At 40.8% G+C, this 17,483-nt stretch overlaps 1 protein-coding gene across 4 annotated transcripts in view; it reads right to left on the minus strand.

Moving 5' to 3' along the window:
* The window catches only part of LOC147638796 (uncharacterized), a 33,646-nt gene extending 27,372 nt beyond the window's left edge, over positions 1-6,274 (minus strand). For 2 of the 4 annotated variants that reach the window (XM_086784467.1, XM_086784457.1), the window contains exons 1-4: positions 6,053-6,274; positions 5,892-5,961; positions 5,307-5,374; positions 886-947 (exon numbers count right to left, since the gene is read on the minus strand). In XM_086784467.1, the coding sequence (XP_086640593.1) occupies positions 886-947; positions 5,307-5,374; positions 5,892-5,961; positions 6,053-6,169 (317 nt within the window). In that variant the 5' untranslated portion in view covers positions 6,170-6,274. The remainder of the gene's footprint in view (positions 1-885; positions 948-5,306; positions 5,375-5,891; positions 5,962-6,052) is intronic. The other 2 variants (XM_086784441.1, XM_086784447.1) reach the window with 2 other exon arrangements.
* Between the last annotated feature and the right edge of the window lie 11,209 nt (positions 6,275-17,483).

The following is a 17,483-nucleotide window of genomic DNA, read 5'->3' on the forward strand; positions in this document are numbered from 1 at the left end:
CAGCAGCAGGACCTCATTGTGCTCCTTCTGGATTTCGAGAAAGCCTATGGTAGAGTTGATTGGGGCTTTCTGGAGGGCAAGATGTACCGGATGGGGTTCCCAGTGGAGCGGATCTGTGGTGTTTCGGGACTTTACTCGGCCTCTCACAGTCAGGTTCTCATTCATGGAGCAAGAGGTGACTTAGGACTGCCCACTAGCACCCTACCTCTTTCTATTTGTCGCCGAGGCCATGAGCAGTTTTCTCTCAGCTCAGGTTCAGTTCCCATAACTTTGGTCTCCCTTGCATTATATTCACCTCTATTTTCCCATAGCAAGTCATCACATCTAGTTCTCCCTCGATTGGTGTTTCATCCTTCTCCAAGTGAGTTTCTGTGCAAGTTGTGGTGCTGAAGAGGTAACGTGAACGTTAGCTTCAAAAATGGCCGTAAAGTGATTTCCCACATCTTAGGCCAAACAATACCTTAAAAGAGATTCGACTAAACCTTTTTGCACCCATATGGATACCATACGGCTGAGGGCAGCTGTATTCATAGAGGGGGAGAATGTGACCTACCTGCATGCACAGCCAACCAGCCCTGCAGCAATTGGACACTGTTTAGGTCAGCCAAGATGACCAGAAATGGGTGCCCCATAGTGGACAGAATGGATGAACAGGCAAAGCCACTTGTGGTAGCCCCTATAAATAGGGCATTTGGGTAATCATTGATGCATTCCAGAGATTTTGGAGCTTGTCCATCAGGAGCACATCGGCAAGACGTGTTTGGAGAGTTGGAACGGAACCTGATCTGTAGATCAGCCAGTTTGGCAAACAAACAAGTGCAGGAGACTGACTAATACCATTTACACATAAAAACAGAATGCTTTGGGTTACACTGGGGTAATTACCGAAGCAGCAGGAAAATCCCTAACCGAGAACCCCAAATCACTACGAACGCCGTCAAAACAATCTACAAAATGCAAACACGGATATCAGGGTGTCAAATCTTCGCAATAAAAATGAGAGTTCTGATAAAATAAAAAACCCATATGAAACAAATTTTATGAAGGGGAAGAGGGGAACATGCTAACCATTCGACATCGCTTCATAATCAAGGGAAACAAACAACACACCAATAAATGCGTTCTCCCAACTCTCCAAATGCCAGCCAACAGCAAAACAGATGGGTGGGCTTTGGCCCTGCTCTTGCACAAATGAAGCAAAATAATCCACACTAACAATCTTGATTTCCTACTAGCTTAAGCTCCCGCATTACCCTGTGAACCCCCCGTCACTGTGTCCCTGCCCCCCAACCCCCTCTTTTTCCCTTCGCCCTTCTCTTGTGTGCAGCCCCTCCCTCCCCACCTTCCACCTTCTGTGTGCAGCCCCCTCCCCTCCCTGCCTTCTGTGCGCAACCCATCTCTGCCCCTTGCCTTCCATTCGCACAGCAACACCCCCAGCCCCCACACCCCCCCCCCCACGTGGCCCATTTCCCCTACTTCCCCTCCCTTCCTCGCGTGCCTCTCCCACCACTCCCGGCTCCTTCTCCAGCGCCCCCCCCTCCCCGCGGCCCACCCCCCCCCCCTTCCTTCTTCCAGAGCTGACACCGACAGGCCGGACAGCACAAAACATGAGCGCCGCATATCCAGCACCGTCAACCATAAGGTGGCAGGTGTAGAGAGGGGAAAAAAAAAAAGCTGAGAGAGAAAGCCAGCGTGCACAACAAAGAGAGAGAAAGAGAAGTGTCGTGCAGTAATCAACACGGGGTTTTTCGAAAGAAAGAAAAGCTCAGGCTAAAAATAATTACGTGCTTAACAATTTTTAACCCCCAAAAAAAAAAGGTAAAAGCTTTCAGTTTTTAAGCTTTTCAAGTTTTTTTAGAAAAGCTAAGGTTGGCTTTTATAAGTTTCTTGGGAAACTATAAAAAGGACCCTACCCCTCAATGTTGGCGCACACAATTCAAGGAGCTCTCCCAAGTTCTTCATGCGGGCATTCTCCATCATTATGATTCAGCCATATGGGTACGTGGACAGCTGGCCGTTCTACTCAGTGTGTTGTCCACCTTTTGTGGCTTTCTATTGTGATACTTTGCGTGTACTTAAAGTGTTTCAGGTCAGTACTCAGTTACAAATACTGGCCAACATAGCTTATCCAATAGCCCACATAGCTGTCCATAAACCCATATGGCTGAATCATAAGAGCCCATAAAGCCCCCCGTAGGTAACTTCTTTATTGATCAGAAGCTGTTACAAGAAACCCAAGGTGAGGGTGCTTTCAGCACCAGAATTCCACATTTCCAATGAAGCTTTCCACAAGGCTTGTATGGGACAGAGTATAAGGCCTCTTCACAAGCCCAAATAGCGCCGTCAGTTCAGTCCAAATCAGCCCTGTAAATCAGTCCATAACAGCTCCAAGATAGCCCCTGTCACAGTGCCAGATCAGTCCCAGAAACAGCCCCAAATCTGCCCCACAATAGTCCATTGTTGTACGGCTAGTTCTGAGGGTGAGAGAGAGAGAGAGAGAGACAGAAGCTGCTGTCGGTCTGAACTGTATGTGAGGAGAGAGGTGCAAATGCGTGGTCGCCTGTGTCCTGCCAAGCCTCAAGCTAGAGAGAGAAGGTACGGCAGCTGTTTCCAGCCTGTTTTCATGCAAGAGAGAAAGAGAAAAACTCTGTAGCCAGCCTGTCCAGATCACCAAAGAGAGCAGCCCGTGAAGTATATGTGCCCCAGAGGGATGCGCTTCAGCTTAGCCTCCCTTTTCTGGGTCGGCCAGCTCTAAAAAGGGTGATTTTCATGGGGCTTTTTGATGACAGCCCGTGTATATGAATTATTCATGGTTGTCTGTGGATAAATATGGAGCGTGCAATCCCCCAAAGCTTGTACATGATATTATTCTCCTTGGGTAATAAAATACTCCAAAGAGGGAAGGAGGGGGGGGGGGGGGGGGGGGGGGCATTCCGACCTCTATGTGGTGTTAGATGTGGATGTCTCTCTTTTACAGCTTTGTGGAATTAAGTGGCATATGTTTGTGGCCAATTTAAGTTTTTAATTGCATTAATGGTCAAGTGTTTTGTGAAACCCCTTCCACCCCACTTTGAGTTGCAGTTTAGGGCCCAGGCTCCTATATAAGTGATGTATCATCATAACACCAAATGAATCTAAACTTACAGATAATTTTAAAAGAAAGAAGAGAATCACTAAAACAAACAAAATCAAAAATAGGAAAGCTTAATATAGACACCCAAGGAGAAATAATAATAATAATAGTAATAACTTGCAAAACTAGACAAATACATAACTAAATCACACATGCCCACATACACACACAAATTACTTACTGAACCACAACAAAAGAATTTCTAACAAACAAGCTAAACAAATTTTTAATGACTAAGCGCAAAACAAACTTTAAATGACCCAAGGTATAGTTCTAGGACACAATCGTCTGGTCTGACTCGTAGCCTAAGGCCCAACAGGATTGCTCACCACAAGGACACCTGCACGGTGTAGCTTGGTGGTATGGAACACCAAGTCTTACCGCGGAGGAGCTTTGCCTAGGGTGTACACAGCTATGGCCACCAACTCGAGGGTGAGTCTAGATGGACTCTGTAGCTAGGAGGTGAGCCTAAAGCCTTACTTCTAGGTGTGTTCTGTGTCAGATGATCCTTGGTCAGTCTTGGATGAGACTCAACAAACAGCAGGTACAATCGTCTTGCAAGGATGTGTACGAACCGGTGTGGATGACACGTAAGGATATACGGACATGTGCGCAAGTTGCACGAGTGTACGATGTACGAACAATCTGAGCTCATACAAGGCAAGATAAACCTTGGGCTCTAATACAAACGCACCCCGTCTGGTGTAACAAGTCTCCATCTCTCTTCCTTCCTTTCATTGTGTGCCTAAGTTTCACTTATATAGGCCATTGGGCTTTATAATTAGCCCGAGTGCTTTTATAAGCTTTTAACCTATAACTATGCCTCCACTCATAAGCCTCCGCCCACGTTAGGAGCGAGGCTTAAGGATCACCTCCCAACCATAAAGTCCTCTGCACTCACCCCTGAGCAGAAGGCCATAGCTACATCAGTGACTATATAAGTCACTTATGGGATAGCTTGTATACCTTTCATAACTCATAATCACTTTTGACATTACTAATCAAGACTTGTTTGGCAAGCTTTCATGGAGATAGACATCCATGTAAAAAAACGAAGTCTACGTGTCTCTAGACTCCACCTTAACGAGTCTCCATCTCTCTTCCTTCCTTTCATTATGTGCCTAAGTTTCACTTATATAGGCCATTGGGCTTTATAATTAGCCCGAGTGCTTTTATAAGCTTTTAACCTATAACTATGCCTCCACTCATAAGCCTCCGCCCACGTTAGGGATATCTCCGCACTAGGCACCCCTGCCCCTGCACTAGTGTGCACCTGTCCTGGACATTACACCCCCCACACACACACACAAGTAGTCACCTTACACCATAGTTGCAATCATATTTATCATATTTCGCACGTTTGGAGGAATGAAAAGTATGAATACATTATAAATGTTAGGGCCCACCAATCATACTTGTGTTATCATGCATGCTACATTCTAATGCCTAAGGAGTAGTCTCTACACATGTTTTAGACACTTTTAAATCCTCAAACATTTTTGGGGAGTAGAAGATTGACAGGTTGACTTGTAGCAAGCTGTAACAAGACATGTTATGGACAAAGAAAACTCTTCACAACTACTAGGCATGACAATCCAACTTCTTGGTGTGATAGCTTTAACATGAACATTAAAGGCAAAGAGAATACTTCAATGCTTTATAATTCATAAATCTTCATTGCATATGTTTAAGGCTGTAAACATCTTTCCTTCACAGATGCTTCAAAAGCCCAACAGAAGAGCACATAACATGCACAAGTATCGAACGTGTTACGATTGTTTGCATGAGCAATCATAGGTTGCAACTATGCCTAAAAGGATGGGAGAATGAGCTCCCTATCTTTGTCAAAACTCACAAGAGCCATAACCAATGCTGGCAGCAAAAGTCTGTAGACACTAGAGAGGAACAGCAAACATGGCATAGAGGCCTGCAGAGTTTAAGGAGAGCAGGGACATAATAAGTTATAAAGTGCAGCAGAAATGAGCCTGAATAAAACCTGGAGGAGCAAAAACAAAACAGAAACTGTTTAACTAGATTGCATAACAGAATTGTATGGAGACATGTAAGCCGCCTAATTCATCAATATTGTTGACCCTAAAAGTATCCACGATCTGTTACCTGAACATGGGTTGCCTGTTAACAAAAAAAAATCAATGCAAAAGACACATCATACCTGTCTGAAATACCAGGTGCCGTGTAAAATGGCGGTGAGAAGGGCCAAGACAACGAAATTAGTGCCCCCTGTGGCAACAACAACAACAACAGCACGGGAGCATTCTTAAATAATGGTTCGACACCATTTCCCTTCTTGTTTCCGTGGCTATACCACACAAGCTTCACCCTCATTTATCAATGAGTTTAACAGCATAATTACAGCTCTGAGCTTGTCAAGTATTTCTAAACTAGCTTGACACTCTTCCCATGACTATGCTACATAAGTTAGTCATTTATCCTGAATTTACCAGCATATTTAAAAGCCATAAGCCTAATGCCACAAAAGTTAATCACACCAATAGGTTTAGCAGCATATTGAACCTATTCCGAATGAGTTTAGCAATATAATTAAACGAGTATAGCAATATAAGTGAATGAGTTTAGCAATATAATTAAATGATTGAGCTAAAGATTATGAATTTGACCCCCCCCCCCAAAAAAAAAAAAAAAAAAAAGACATTTCTTCTTTGCAAAGAAGATATCTAGGGATTTCTACCCTTGGTATCAGCAATACAACCAAGCAATCAGGCAATGTTTTCTGCACCTGCGAAATCTGTGACTTTGTCGAATTTGAAGAAGGCGGCAACGATGAAGAAGGCCAACTGGTAAAGAACCTGCGGGGGAAAAGGTCTCCAAAACAGGCTAAACACATTCGGCTTCTTGTTTTGAGAACAAAGCGTGATGGAGAAAGGGAAGGGAACTCACCGTGACGATGGCGGTAATAGCCAGGTAATTGGGGTCTAGCAATGTACCCGAGGCCCGTGTTCTCGATGACGAATAAAGATGTATGATGTGTGCCACTCCAACAGCCATGGTCTCCATGGCCTCTCCAGACTCTCACACGCAGACTGTGTGTAATCTAAAAACCTCCCAATCAAGACTTGCCACCTGGCGTCCAATTGAAGTTACAGCAGAAGCCTAAAACGTGTGGGAAGGATTGTTTGACTCTCATATATTTATTAATGGTTGCATATAGCTTTTTCTTTTTTTTTTTGAAAGATATTTCTAATATTAACACTGGAGAAACTTTACAGCAGTGGAGAGTCAAAAGGTATGGGCCAAAGACTATGAGCCAGACACTATTCCAACTCATTTACGTTGCAATTTAGCAACTTACATAACTTATCCCATCTATCATCGTCCCACACAAATGAGGACTGGCTCCAAGACACATGGTATCCAAGTTGCATGCAAGCAATCATCATAGCTTCAGAGTGGTACATCCTTTAGGGGGTAGCCTTTCCAAGACATATTTGCCAGTCCACACCTTGACCACTGGTCTGGTACCCACCAAGGGGTTCTCAATGAAGACCACAAATGGGATGGGTATCTTTTGGTCTTTGGCCCAAATTTGGGAGGCCTGGTCTTCACACCATAAGCTGAGTAATCGTGCATGCAACTAGATATAACCTAGTATGTACCCTTGGGTCTGCTGATCAACAGATCAGCTGATCCCAGTCTACAGAGAGTATATTGTGTGAAAAATGTTCGCATCATATAGCTTGTTAACATAATATATAGACCAACACAGGTGAGTACATTTATACATCAATTCAATCACATTTAGACCAGTATTCTCCCCTTTTTGAAACACAATACTATTTCTAGATACCCATATTTCCCATAGGCAACCATATCTAATAATATTAAAAAGCAGGTTAGTGACTTCTTCAGATTCCCCTCCCCTACCTAGAACCCAGTCCCCCCACCAGAGACCTTGCACACCTAAGGACTTGGCTACCCATTTCCCAATTTTAACCCCTGATAGCAGGACAATCCAAAAAAGCATGCCTTCCATCTTCCAGAGCTGATCTGCATTTGGAGTAGCAACCATTTGAAGGTCCCTTTTGGGGTGGAGGTCACCAACAAACAGTTATCTAAGTGGGCTATAGAAAGATTTCTTCAGAAATTTGCATATAGCTTTTTCTAAATTACAATCTCTTAGTTGGCGTTGGATGTTGCTTTTTGCATGGTTAACGACTTCTTGCATTTAATATTTGTGGGTGTAGGCACAAGTAGCCAATACTTATTCTTGTGCGTGGTTCTCTCACTGTATTTAAATTCACCTAGAGTTTTAAAATTCTCTAACATTAGAGTTGCAATGAGAGAGGTTTGAGTCGGTTTTGTAACAGTATAGGGTAGTTTTTGCCTAGGTGCTCTACTCCATGCTCTTGATCAACTCTTCGGTTCTATGTTCTAGGTTGTCTACAATCTTATGTTTATCTCCTTCTCATTAACATGTGGCGCATTACTTGTCGCCACACTCATGGTAGTGCATTGGTTGTCACCGCTAAACAGCCCATTCCAAGCTTTGCAAGCTCTTTCAAAAATAGCTATGCACATTCTATGTGCTCTTACGTGCTTGCCATATCAGACTCACCATCATAGCAATTTGGCATTTTTGTGCAATCAAAGCTTGCTGATGTGTAGTACTTGAGCATCACACTTATCTAGCTACACACAAGGTTAGATGCATGGTTGTAATTGTGAAAGGTCATGATTCATCTACTATTGTGATATTCAACTATTGGCGACTTTCTTTCTCTAAGCCTAGATGTCATATGCTTTTCGGTGTTGTTGCTTGAAAAGCGTATTTTGCCAAAATTACGTACAATTTTGAAATAAGACGTTAACCCCATTTTTGGGCTTAACAAAGGCACTCTCTACTCTATAGATGGGAGTGTTAAGGCTAAGAGATAGCTTTGAGGGAACCACTCACCTATACTCACCTTAACGAGTCATGGGGATCTTTCCAATAGCCAAGCTCGTAACCCTTAAGGTCTCCAAGCTCAACACCGCCATGGTGGGTAGCTTACCATTCGCCTTTTCCCACAAGCGTTGTCACATTACCATGTTGCACTATCGGCACTACTCCCTCCTCTCACATCAAATCACTCACACACACTCACTAGTATGCATGAGAGAGAAGATTAGAGAAAGGTTTAGCAAGAGGGAAAGCTCAATTATACAATGGGAGAGTGTTATGGCCTTATAGGAGAAATTACCTTATATACGTGGCCATAAGTATTCACACACTTAAACTGTGGCCGTGCAGGTGCCCAAAGCTTCTATTTGGCCTATTCCTTATACATTGCTTCATCTCATAATATATTGATACATTACAATACTAGGGAGCACATCCTAGCTCACTACCACACGCTCATGGAACAAAAAACACCATTAATTATTTGTCTACCCTTTACGGGCACCCATTCAATTTTGAGATTTGGACACCATTGCGCCATGGCTTGTTTGTACATGAGATTGGTGTGTCCATCCTTGACATTTGATGTAGATTACTCATGCTTTGGCATACAATTGGGTGTGGCAAACCTCATTAACCCTAAAACGGTTAATGAGGTTTGGCATACAATTGGGTGTGGCAAACCTCATTAACCCTAAAATGGTTAACCTCCCCCCCTTCTTGATGTCTCGATCCCATCCTCATGATCGAATCGAAGACTTTGTGAAGGGGTAGATGTATGCTTAGTGTTGATAAGGAAATGTTGCATGTCTTCGTTCTGCTAAAGGGATGAAGAAGCTAGTTAGCAAATGAAAAAGTTAATAGCATATGGGATCCTAATTGGGGTGGGGGGCCATTTGCATGTGATTGCTTCTCGCATTCTTTTCTTTTCTCTTTTTTTTTTGCAATCACATGCAAGGCTACAATGTTTATTGAGGCTAGTGTGAATTCTATGGCGATTATAGCAATGGAATAAGAGTGCAGAGGAGCACTAACAATCAATCCTTATGAGCACATCTTTGTGTTTTTATATGTCCCTTTGCAGGCTATCAAAGTATCTTGTAGTGACCTAACATGTTTTATTTCCCATGTGCTCTTTTAATCAGTTAAGAACAATTAGGTGCTCTTTAACCATTGGTATTGGTGCTTTTTTTTAATCTATTAAGAACAATTAGTACTCTTTAACCATTGGTTAAGCTAATACATAATGAAGTACAAAAGGGGTGAGTCCTTAAACTCTTGTTAAAGCTATTGGCAATGAAACAATTGGAGAGGATTAAAAGAAAGTGGTCGACTTGCAAGGTTGTGGAGCCATTTGATGGAAAGGGTCAGAGGCTCTTTGGACAAGATCATTGGCTGCTAACTAGCTAGGTTGGACTTTAAGGAATTCTAGGTGATGGGTCGTACCATGGGTCAGGTCTACACCCACCGTGGTCCAGAAATGTATCTAGAAGGTGTCGATAATGAGGTTTTCACCAGTGAGTGAGTAAAAAAGTATTCACTGAGCAGCTACTCTCTCTAATTGTAGTAAACAAGGATGGTAGGCTCGTTGAAGAATATTCTTGTTCAAGAATGAACCACAAGCGTGATTTTGATAATCATGGTGGTGCAATTGTATGAATTTACATAATAATGGTTTCTTGGATTGGAAATATGATGAGAAAACCTTGTGGCCATGTGGTTGCACATTTGTGTGAGTATTAGCCTTCGTGATTTTATAGGTGTTCGAAATCACAGCTATGGGTGGAAGAATCGTAGTGGTGAAAACTTTTGCATCCTTGTCTATCCTTTGTAATTTGACCCTTGAAATATTGCATTGCTAGGAGTTGGACACCTATGAGTCCAATCTAACCCTTTATGCAAATCTTTTTTATTATTTGGCAGAATCTATTTGGCTACTGATGAGGTTTTTTACCTTTGCACTCCTTTTGATGATAATTCACCAGATTGTGTTCGTGGGAGGTTCATGTGACATTCTACCTTGGCAGGTAGTTGTTCTTGTGGCTCCGTTGGTATTTGTTTGTCTGCTCCCAAGTGAGTAACAGGTTCTTGTGGCTACCCCCATTTTTAGGAGAGTAGGTTCTAGTGTCTACCCAATGAGCTTCTGCAACTTCAACAACTAGTTCAAAGAGCAAGTTCGTGTAGATGATCCATGAAGACATCTCTAATTGCATTGCTTCACTGGGGATGAGGTGAGAGGTAATTCTTGCTGGTGTGGACAACTACAGTTTTCCATGTGGTTAGGTTGTTTTTGCTTTGGTCTTCACCCCATATAATTATTTTGAGTTCCTTGAGTTGAAGTTAATGATGAAACTTGATTAATTTTGACAGGTTTAGGCACCCATATGATGGTATTACCTTCATAATATCCTTAAGCCCGAAGTAGGTTTACGTACCCATCCCATCTTTGGTGAACTCTTAGGTGTTGAGCATGGTAAATTGGTTGATGTGGTCTCTGTTTTAGTGTGGACTTCTTCCTAGGTGCATATCTTTTCTTCTTTGGGTGCATGGTTCACCTTAGTGGGATTTGCACCTTCATGATAGCCTTGGGCTTGTAATATTACCTTTGGAATCCATCTTTCCTTTACTAGAATTCTCTTATGTGTTTGCTTTTGATACCATGGTTGAGACTTCCTTATTTTCTTCTTCTTATCAGGGATTTAAATTTATCCATTTGAACATTGTTTGGTTTGACTAGGTAGCCAAATAGGATTGTTACCCTCATAGAACCCTTCTACTTGGAGCAGCCACTTTTCCACCTACCTTTTGATGCTTTGGAAATGTCTTTATGGCCTTCTTGGTGGCAAAGAAAGATATTTCCTTGCTAGAATTGAAGCTTTTGTACCTTTTTTGATATAAGTTATCAAGGCTTTAGTGTTGGGTTGTGGTAGCATTGATGAGGAGGCTGGGGTCTTCAATAAAGGAAGCGCTACTAATGTTGAGGCTATCTTGTTATTGTAGACTTAGGGACTTAGCAAGAGGGGTTATCGTTGATGAGGTCACTATGATAGCTTTCCCTTTGTCGGCTACAGTGTGATAAGCTTGGTTGTTATGGTTAAGGGTCTTGGAGGTGACAAGAGAGGGGCTATAGATTATGAGGTTCCCTTGGTGTGAGAAATTTCTTTTGTTGGTGATGTCGATTAAGGATTTTTCCTTGTAGTAGAAGTTTCATCCTTGGGTTCTTTGTTAGTCATGGGTTTGACCATTGGTGCCACCCTTGGTGATTGGGAATTTTTCTAGGAGTGGCTATTGTAGACGAGGTTTTGTGGTTGAGATGTGGCTCCTTACTTGGTGCTTTTTGGGACATAGTAGATGCATCCTAGACATCTCTTCTTTCAAAAGATGTGACCTTTACTCTAAGTTGTTGAAGAAACAGAATGTTCACCTTCATGGAAGACCTATAGTTTAAGGACTCTAAATATGTAGATTTGGGACTCATCCCTTTTTTGGGGATATTGGCTGATTTAGAGAGTTCATCACAGAGGATATTTGATGGAGATGGTAGGTCTTCACCAAGAGTGGTTTCTGATGTAGAGGCTAATTGCCGCTTTTGAACAAGGTTATAAAGAGCGTTGAGTGTTATTTCATCCTTGTCATAGAATGGCACTACCACTTCTGTTAGAAATCTTCATGGCACACATTCAATTGATGATAACGTGCACCAAGGTAGCCCAATCCCTCCCTAGGAAAAAATTCACTTCCAGCACATATTCTAACACACAAATCTTATACTTCAAGGGGTTAGTATTCACATAAATAATACATTCAAAAGATCCTAGACATGGCATACCTTGAGTGTCACTCCATGAAATCCATTCATGAGCCAGCAAGCTTGGCTCGCCTATACAACACCATAGCTTATATGTCATGAGATTGTTTTGGGATTGGATGGTTTGACTTCCAAACTCATTTCAAAGCCAATTTCTATTCTAGGAATCCATTGGAAAGGTTTAAGAAGCTTCAAGTTTTTGAGCTTTCAATTGTTTTGACTTTAGCAAGAGGTGTTCAGACTCTACATTCTAACTTTTATTTGGTCGTAAGAGCAATGTGAAGAATGTTTCAAGGATCCAAGAGGAAAGTTTGCTTGCTTTCAGCAATGGAGTATCAAGTGTTGACCAACCAATCACCACCAAGGAAAACCTGGTTCCTCAGGGATAACTTGAAATTCACATTCAATGCTATCATCCCGAGTGATAATTGTGTGTGAGAAATAACCCCATACTTCAAGGTCTTGGCCTTTAGCATTCTAGCACATTTATTTGTTTAGGAGTGAGTATGGGTTGGCCTAAAGATTTCCCAAATTCTTCTTGAAACAATATGCGTTGAGGCTAATCACTGCTTATTTTCATTTAATGTATTTGCCCACTAGGAACTCTAGCCAAATGTTAATTGGATCCTTAAGAGATAGCATAGATGTTTCGGTTACATTCACTTCCAAATTCATTCATTTGACCTTCAACCCTTAGCTCATATTCTCCTAGAGTACTTTCAGGTCTTCATTTATGCATCGAGGATTGATCGAGGGTTTGAAGGTCATTGTTAGGGTCCACAATACTAATTGTGTACAAAGATGCATATTGTTTACCCATTCCCATTGATTGTATTGATGTTTGTGTCTCATTTGCATGGACACTTTTGGTTTCATTTCCTTCTAGATTATCATTGCAATAAGCCAGTGACATCGTTCCACCTCCATACAACACATTGAGTTCTCTCCCGTTTGCTTGTCTCAAAGTTTAAGTTTCGTTCACGCCAAATATGGCTCATTTTGAAAGGGAAATTGATAATCCTCTATTTGGTATTGTTTCTCTTACATGAACATTTGGAAAGTCGATGGGGAGGAGTCAACGGATGACTCAATCCACCATTGGACCATTCTTACCATGCTATCCCACATTTCATTTCCAGAATTATCCGTTGTGACCAATTCTTCTTCATTTTGTTGGAAAGGTTCACATGCTTCTAACTCCTTGTTTTCCCATGGTGTCACATGACAAAGTTTTGTTTTAGATTGTGTCCTTCCATGTAGCACTTGTATCCCAGTCTCTTTGTCTACTAGCAAAACTTGTTTTTTGCTACTACCATCATCAATAGTTTTTCAAATGTAGGTTTTGATGTTTCTTGTGCAAGCAGTGGATGTTCTTATGTTCTGATTTGACTTAAGTCCCTTTGGTGAGATTGTTTTGATTTTACTATCCTCATTTGAGCTCGTTTCAACCTCTACCTTTTGCTTGTCCTTGGTTTTGTTCGGTTTCTAAGGTTCCAGATCCCTTTTCAATGGGTTGAGCTTTTGGATGGTTTGAGGCTTATCTATCTCCATTGAGTTTCTGTTTCGATTTGTGGAATTCATCCTTAAGCTTTGGATCCTTGTTAATTTGATACGTCACATTTTCCTTGACCCATTTTGAAGTTTCAGCATTAGTAGATTTTGTTTTGGTTCTCACCTTAGCTTGTAGCCTTGTTAACGCATTCAATGGTATGGTGGTTGATCGTCCACTATGCACACTAACAATGTTGAGTGGTGCAACTTCTATTATGTTTGGTTTTGCTATGTTTAGTCTCGAATAATCTTTGAACAAGTGGTATAATGCACATTACTCACATAGGGGTTTCAAAGTGTTGGCAATAACTAGGCAATGTACTATCTTGTGTTGTCCACGACAATAGAAAACATTGGAGTGATGATCTTGTCACATCCTTTACAATTTCTATCCCTTTTTTTTGTCTCATTTTGGGCCAAGGGCACTAGAATTTCTAATGTGAGTTCTTGGATTTCATGGTTTGAGGGTTTTGTCCAAGACAATAGAAAGCACTGGAGTGATGATCTCGTCACATCCTTAACAATTTCTACCCCTTGTTTGGTCTCATTCTAGGCCATGGGCACTAGACTTTCTAATGCAAGTTCTTGGATTTTCATGGTTTGAGGGTTTTGTGTCTCGTGCTGATTCATTTATATAATATTTTGTTGAGTTAAAGATGATGTACCAATCAAACGAGGTTGGTGCACAACTTGTGATTGATTTGGTTTGATTGCACAAACTTTAGGACAAGGTGTGGTTTCATAACCTTTATTTACAATGATTGCAATACAAAAGCATTGGCTTTATGCCCCCAAGTGTAAGAGGTTTCAAATCTTGTTGATTTTTAACCCCTCTTCCATCTCTCTCTCTCCATCAAAACGACATAAAGGTGTTGAGTGGTGGAGTTTCAAATCTTGTTGATTTTTAGCCCCTTTTCTATCCCAGATTCTCTCTCCATCAAAACGGTGTAAAGCTATTGAGCGGTGAGCCCCGAAAGCAATTTGTTTACAACCATTTATTTGTTTATGGATTCTCCACTTCTAGGTCATTATCCAGCATGTTGTCATCCAATCGGGATTGGATTTCTTTAGCTCCATCATAAAACATCGTTTCAATTGAGCGCCATTTAATTTTTCCATGGTTCACATCGTGAATCCTGAGTTTTTATCGAGAGGATAAAATCTCATATGGTTTCATCCATTTTCCACTCAATGAGTAAAATTTCACATGATGCACACCACAAGTGAACTTGTCTTGAGAACCCATAGATGAAAGTTACCTTTAAAGTTTTGAAGTTCACTTTGATTTCAAGCTGCAATGTGGTAAACCATCGACCGACTTTGCCAGTTAAGCATAATGTGAAAGCTTGAATCTTACATGAGAAGTCAACTGCTCCAAAGCATTATAACATTGTTCAAACACTTGCATAAACTCATATGGGTCTATGGAACCATCAAATTTATTGATATAATTGGATATTTCCCAAGCAACATGTTTAAGAGCATTCCTTAAGCTATGTGCAACTCCTTCTTTGCCTAGGACCTCTTTTAACCCATGTTCAACCCCCTTTCCTAAACTATTCAGTATGCAAAGAGTTTGTTCACTAAAGGATAAAGGTGGTTGAGAAGTGATTGGGTTGGAGTTAGTGTTCTGCCAAGGGACTTAAGATTGGCAAAATTGGAATTATTATAGGCTTGGTGAGACCCATTGGAGCACTCATATGTACAATGTTGGTCCAATGTAGGTATCAAGTCCCCAAGGAGTGCGAGGTCTCAATGGTTTCCTAAGGGTGGCTTCGAGGTCTAAACTAGACATCTGCATGTATAGGGGTAAGCTTTGACCTCCTAGACTAGTCATTCTTTTCTCTTTTGACCTTGTTCTTGCAAGTCTCTTGGATAACAAGCTCCCCTTTCTCTCAAGTTTCTAGCATATGGGACCCTTTGTTAAGGCGGTCAATTTGGACCCCTTGTTAAGGCGGTCAATTTGGACCCCTAGATGACAAAAACTGGACTTTTGGGTGCAAAACAATGCCTCTCGAATCTTTTAAATAGGTTGGGATTCTTGAGATAAAGTGCAAGCCCCTAGCTTCTCAAAAGCTTCTCCCCACTCCCTTTTGCTATTTTAGGCTTTATCTACCTTCGTTTGACCTTATTCTTGCATCATGATTTTGCAGGTTTGAGTTTTCACGAGCGTGATTCTACAAGGTTGCTCGTACATTGTGATTATGGTCGTACAACCATGATCCATGCAAAATCACACCAATTTTTTTCGTGATCACGTTGCTTGAACATCATGATTATAGTCATACAATCGTGATCTGTGATCATGCCAATTTTTTTCATGATTGCGTCTCTTGTACACAGTGATTATGGTCATACTATCGTGATTACATCACTCACACACCATGATTATGGTCGTACAATTGTGATTACGCCAATCATACAATTGTGCTTGTGCCATTTCTTTCCGTGGCTGTAGAATCATACCAATTTTTTTCATGATCACGTCGCTCGTACACTGTGATTATGGTTATACAACATAATCCATGATTACATTAATTTTTTTCATGATTGTAGAATCACGTCGATTTTTTTCGTGATCATGTCACTTGTACACCGTGATTATGGTCGTATAACCGTGATTCTACAATTATTTATGTTTATCTTTTTTGTGACTATAAAATCACGTTTTTTTTTCATGATTGCAGAATCACATCGTTCGTACATCGTAATTATGGTCGTACAACTGTGATTCGTGATCATGCCAATTTTTACTCTGATTGTAGAATCACGTTAATTTTTTTCGTGGCTGCAGAAACACATCGATCAAGATAAGATAAGGTTTACTATTTTGGGCCTCGTAATCTCAAAAATTACGATAGGAATCTTGAAAACATAATCACGGGCATGATCACTGAAGAATCACGGGGCCATGATTTTGTAGATTTTCTGCAAAACGTAATTCTATAGAAAACTTGAAATTTGATTTTTGGAAAGTTTTTGAAGTTTTTGCTTGACCAAATTGTCTAGTATGGGTCTCCTAAGCAAAAAGATCACGAATATGTGTTCATGGAGCCCAATCTACCCTCTAAACTCCAAATTTTTATGATTTTTTTCTCTAGACTTTAGTAATCAAAAACCAGTGTATTAGTGAAAATATTTGGGCCTTGTAATTAAGAAAATTGTTGCAAGAAACTCAGGAACATAATCACAAGCCTAATCACTGAAGAATCACGGCCATTGATTTTACATATTTTTCCCAATACGTGACTGTAGAAAATTTGAAATTCGATTTTTGGAAAGTTTTTGCTTGACCAAATTGCCCAATATGGGTCTCCTAAGTAAAAAGATCATGAAGTAAAAAGATCATGACTATGTGTTTAATGGAGCCTAATCTAACCTCTAAACTCCAAAGTTTTATGATTTTTATCTCTCGACTTCACTAATAAAAAACCAATGTATTAGTAAAAATGATAAAAAAAATCAAGAATTTTTTTTGTTTTTAATGAAATTTTATGTTCATTAAGCTACCTAGTATGAATTCTAACATGCTAATGTAATCAAATACTATAAAAAACCTAGATAACATGCAAAAATTAAGTATCTAAGCTCTATGTTACACATAGAAAAAAGAAAGAAAAAATCACACCATTTGCACACAAATATCCATCAAATCCCACTCTCATTTGTGGCACTTCACTATTCAAGAGTGTGACCAATGGGTAAACCATGGATTAGAGATGATTAAACCAAGGGATTGCTACTTGGCAACAACGGTGCCAAAAATGTTTTTTAAGGCTAGCTTTGAGGAAACCACTCACCTCAACGTGGCATGTGGGGATCTTTTCAATGGGGCTGAGCTCGTAACCCTTAAGGCCTCCAAGCTCAACACTACCATGGGTAGCTTACCATTCGCCTTCTCCCATGAGCGTTGTCACACCATCACATTGCACTATGGGCACTACTCCCTCCTCTCACAGCAAATCACTCACACACTCTCACTAGAATGCATTAGAGAGAAGATTAGAGAGGTTTAGCAAGAGGGAAAGCTTAATTACACAATGGGAGAGTGTTCTTGTATTATGATAGAAATA

This window comes from Cibotium barometz, chromosome 4 (assembly GCF_041138505.1).
Source record: "Cibotium barometz isolate CiBa-2024 chromosome 4, ASM4113850v1, whole genome shotgun sequence".
In the NCBI taxonomy this organism is placed as follows: Eukaryota; Viridiplantae; Streptophyta; class Polypodiopsida; order Cyatheales; family Cibotiaceae; genus Cibotium; species Cibotium barometz.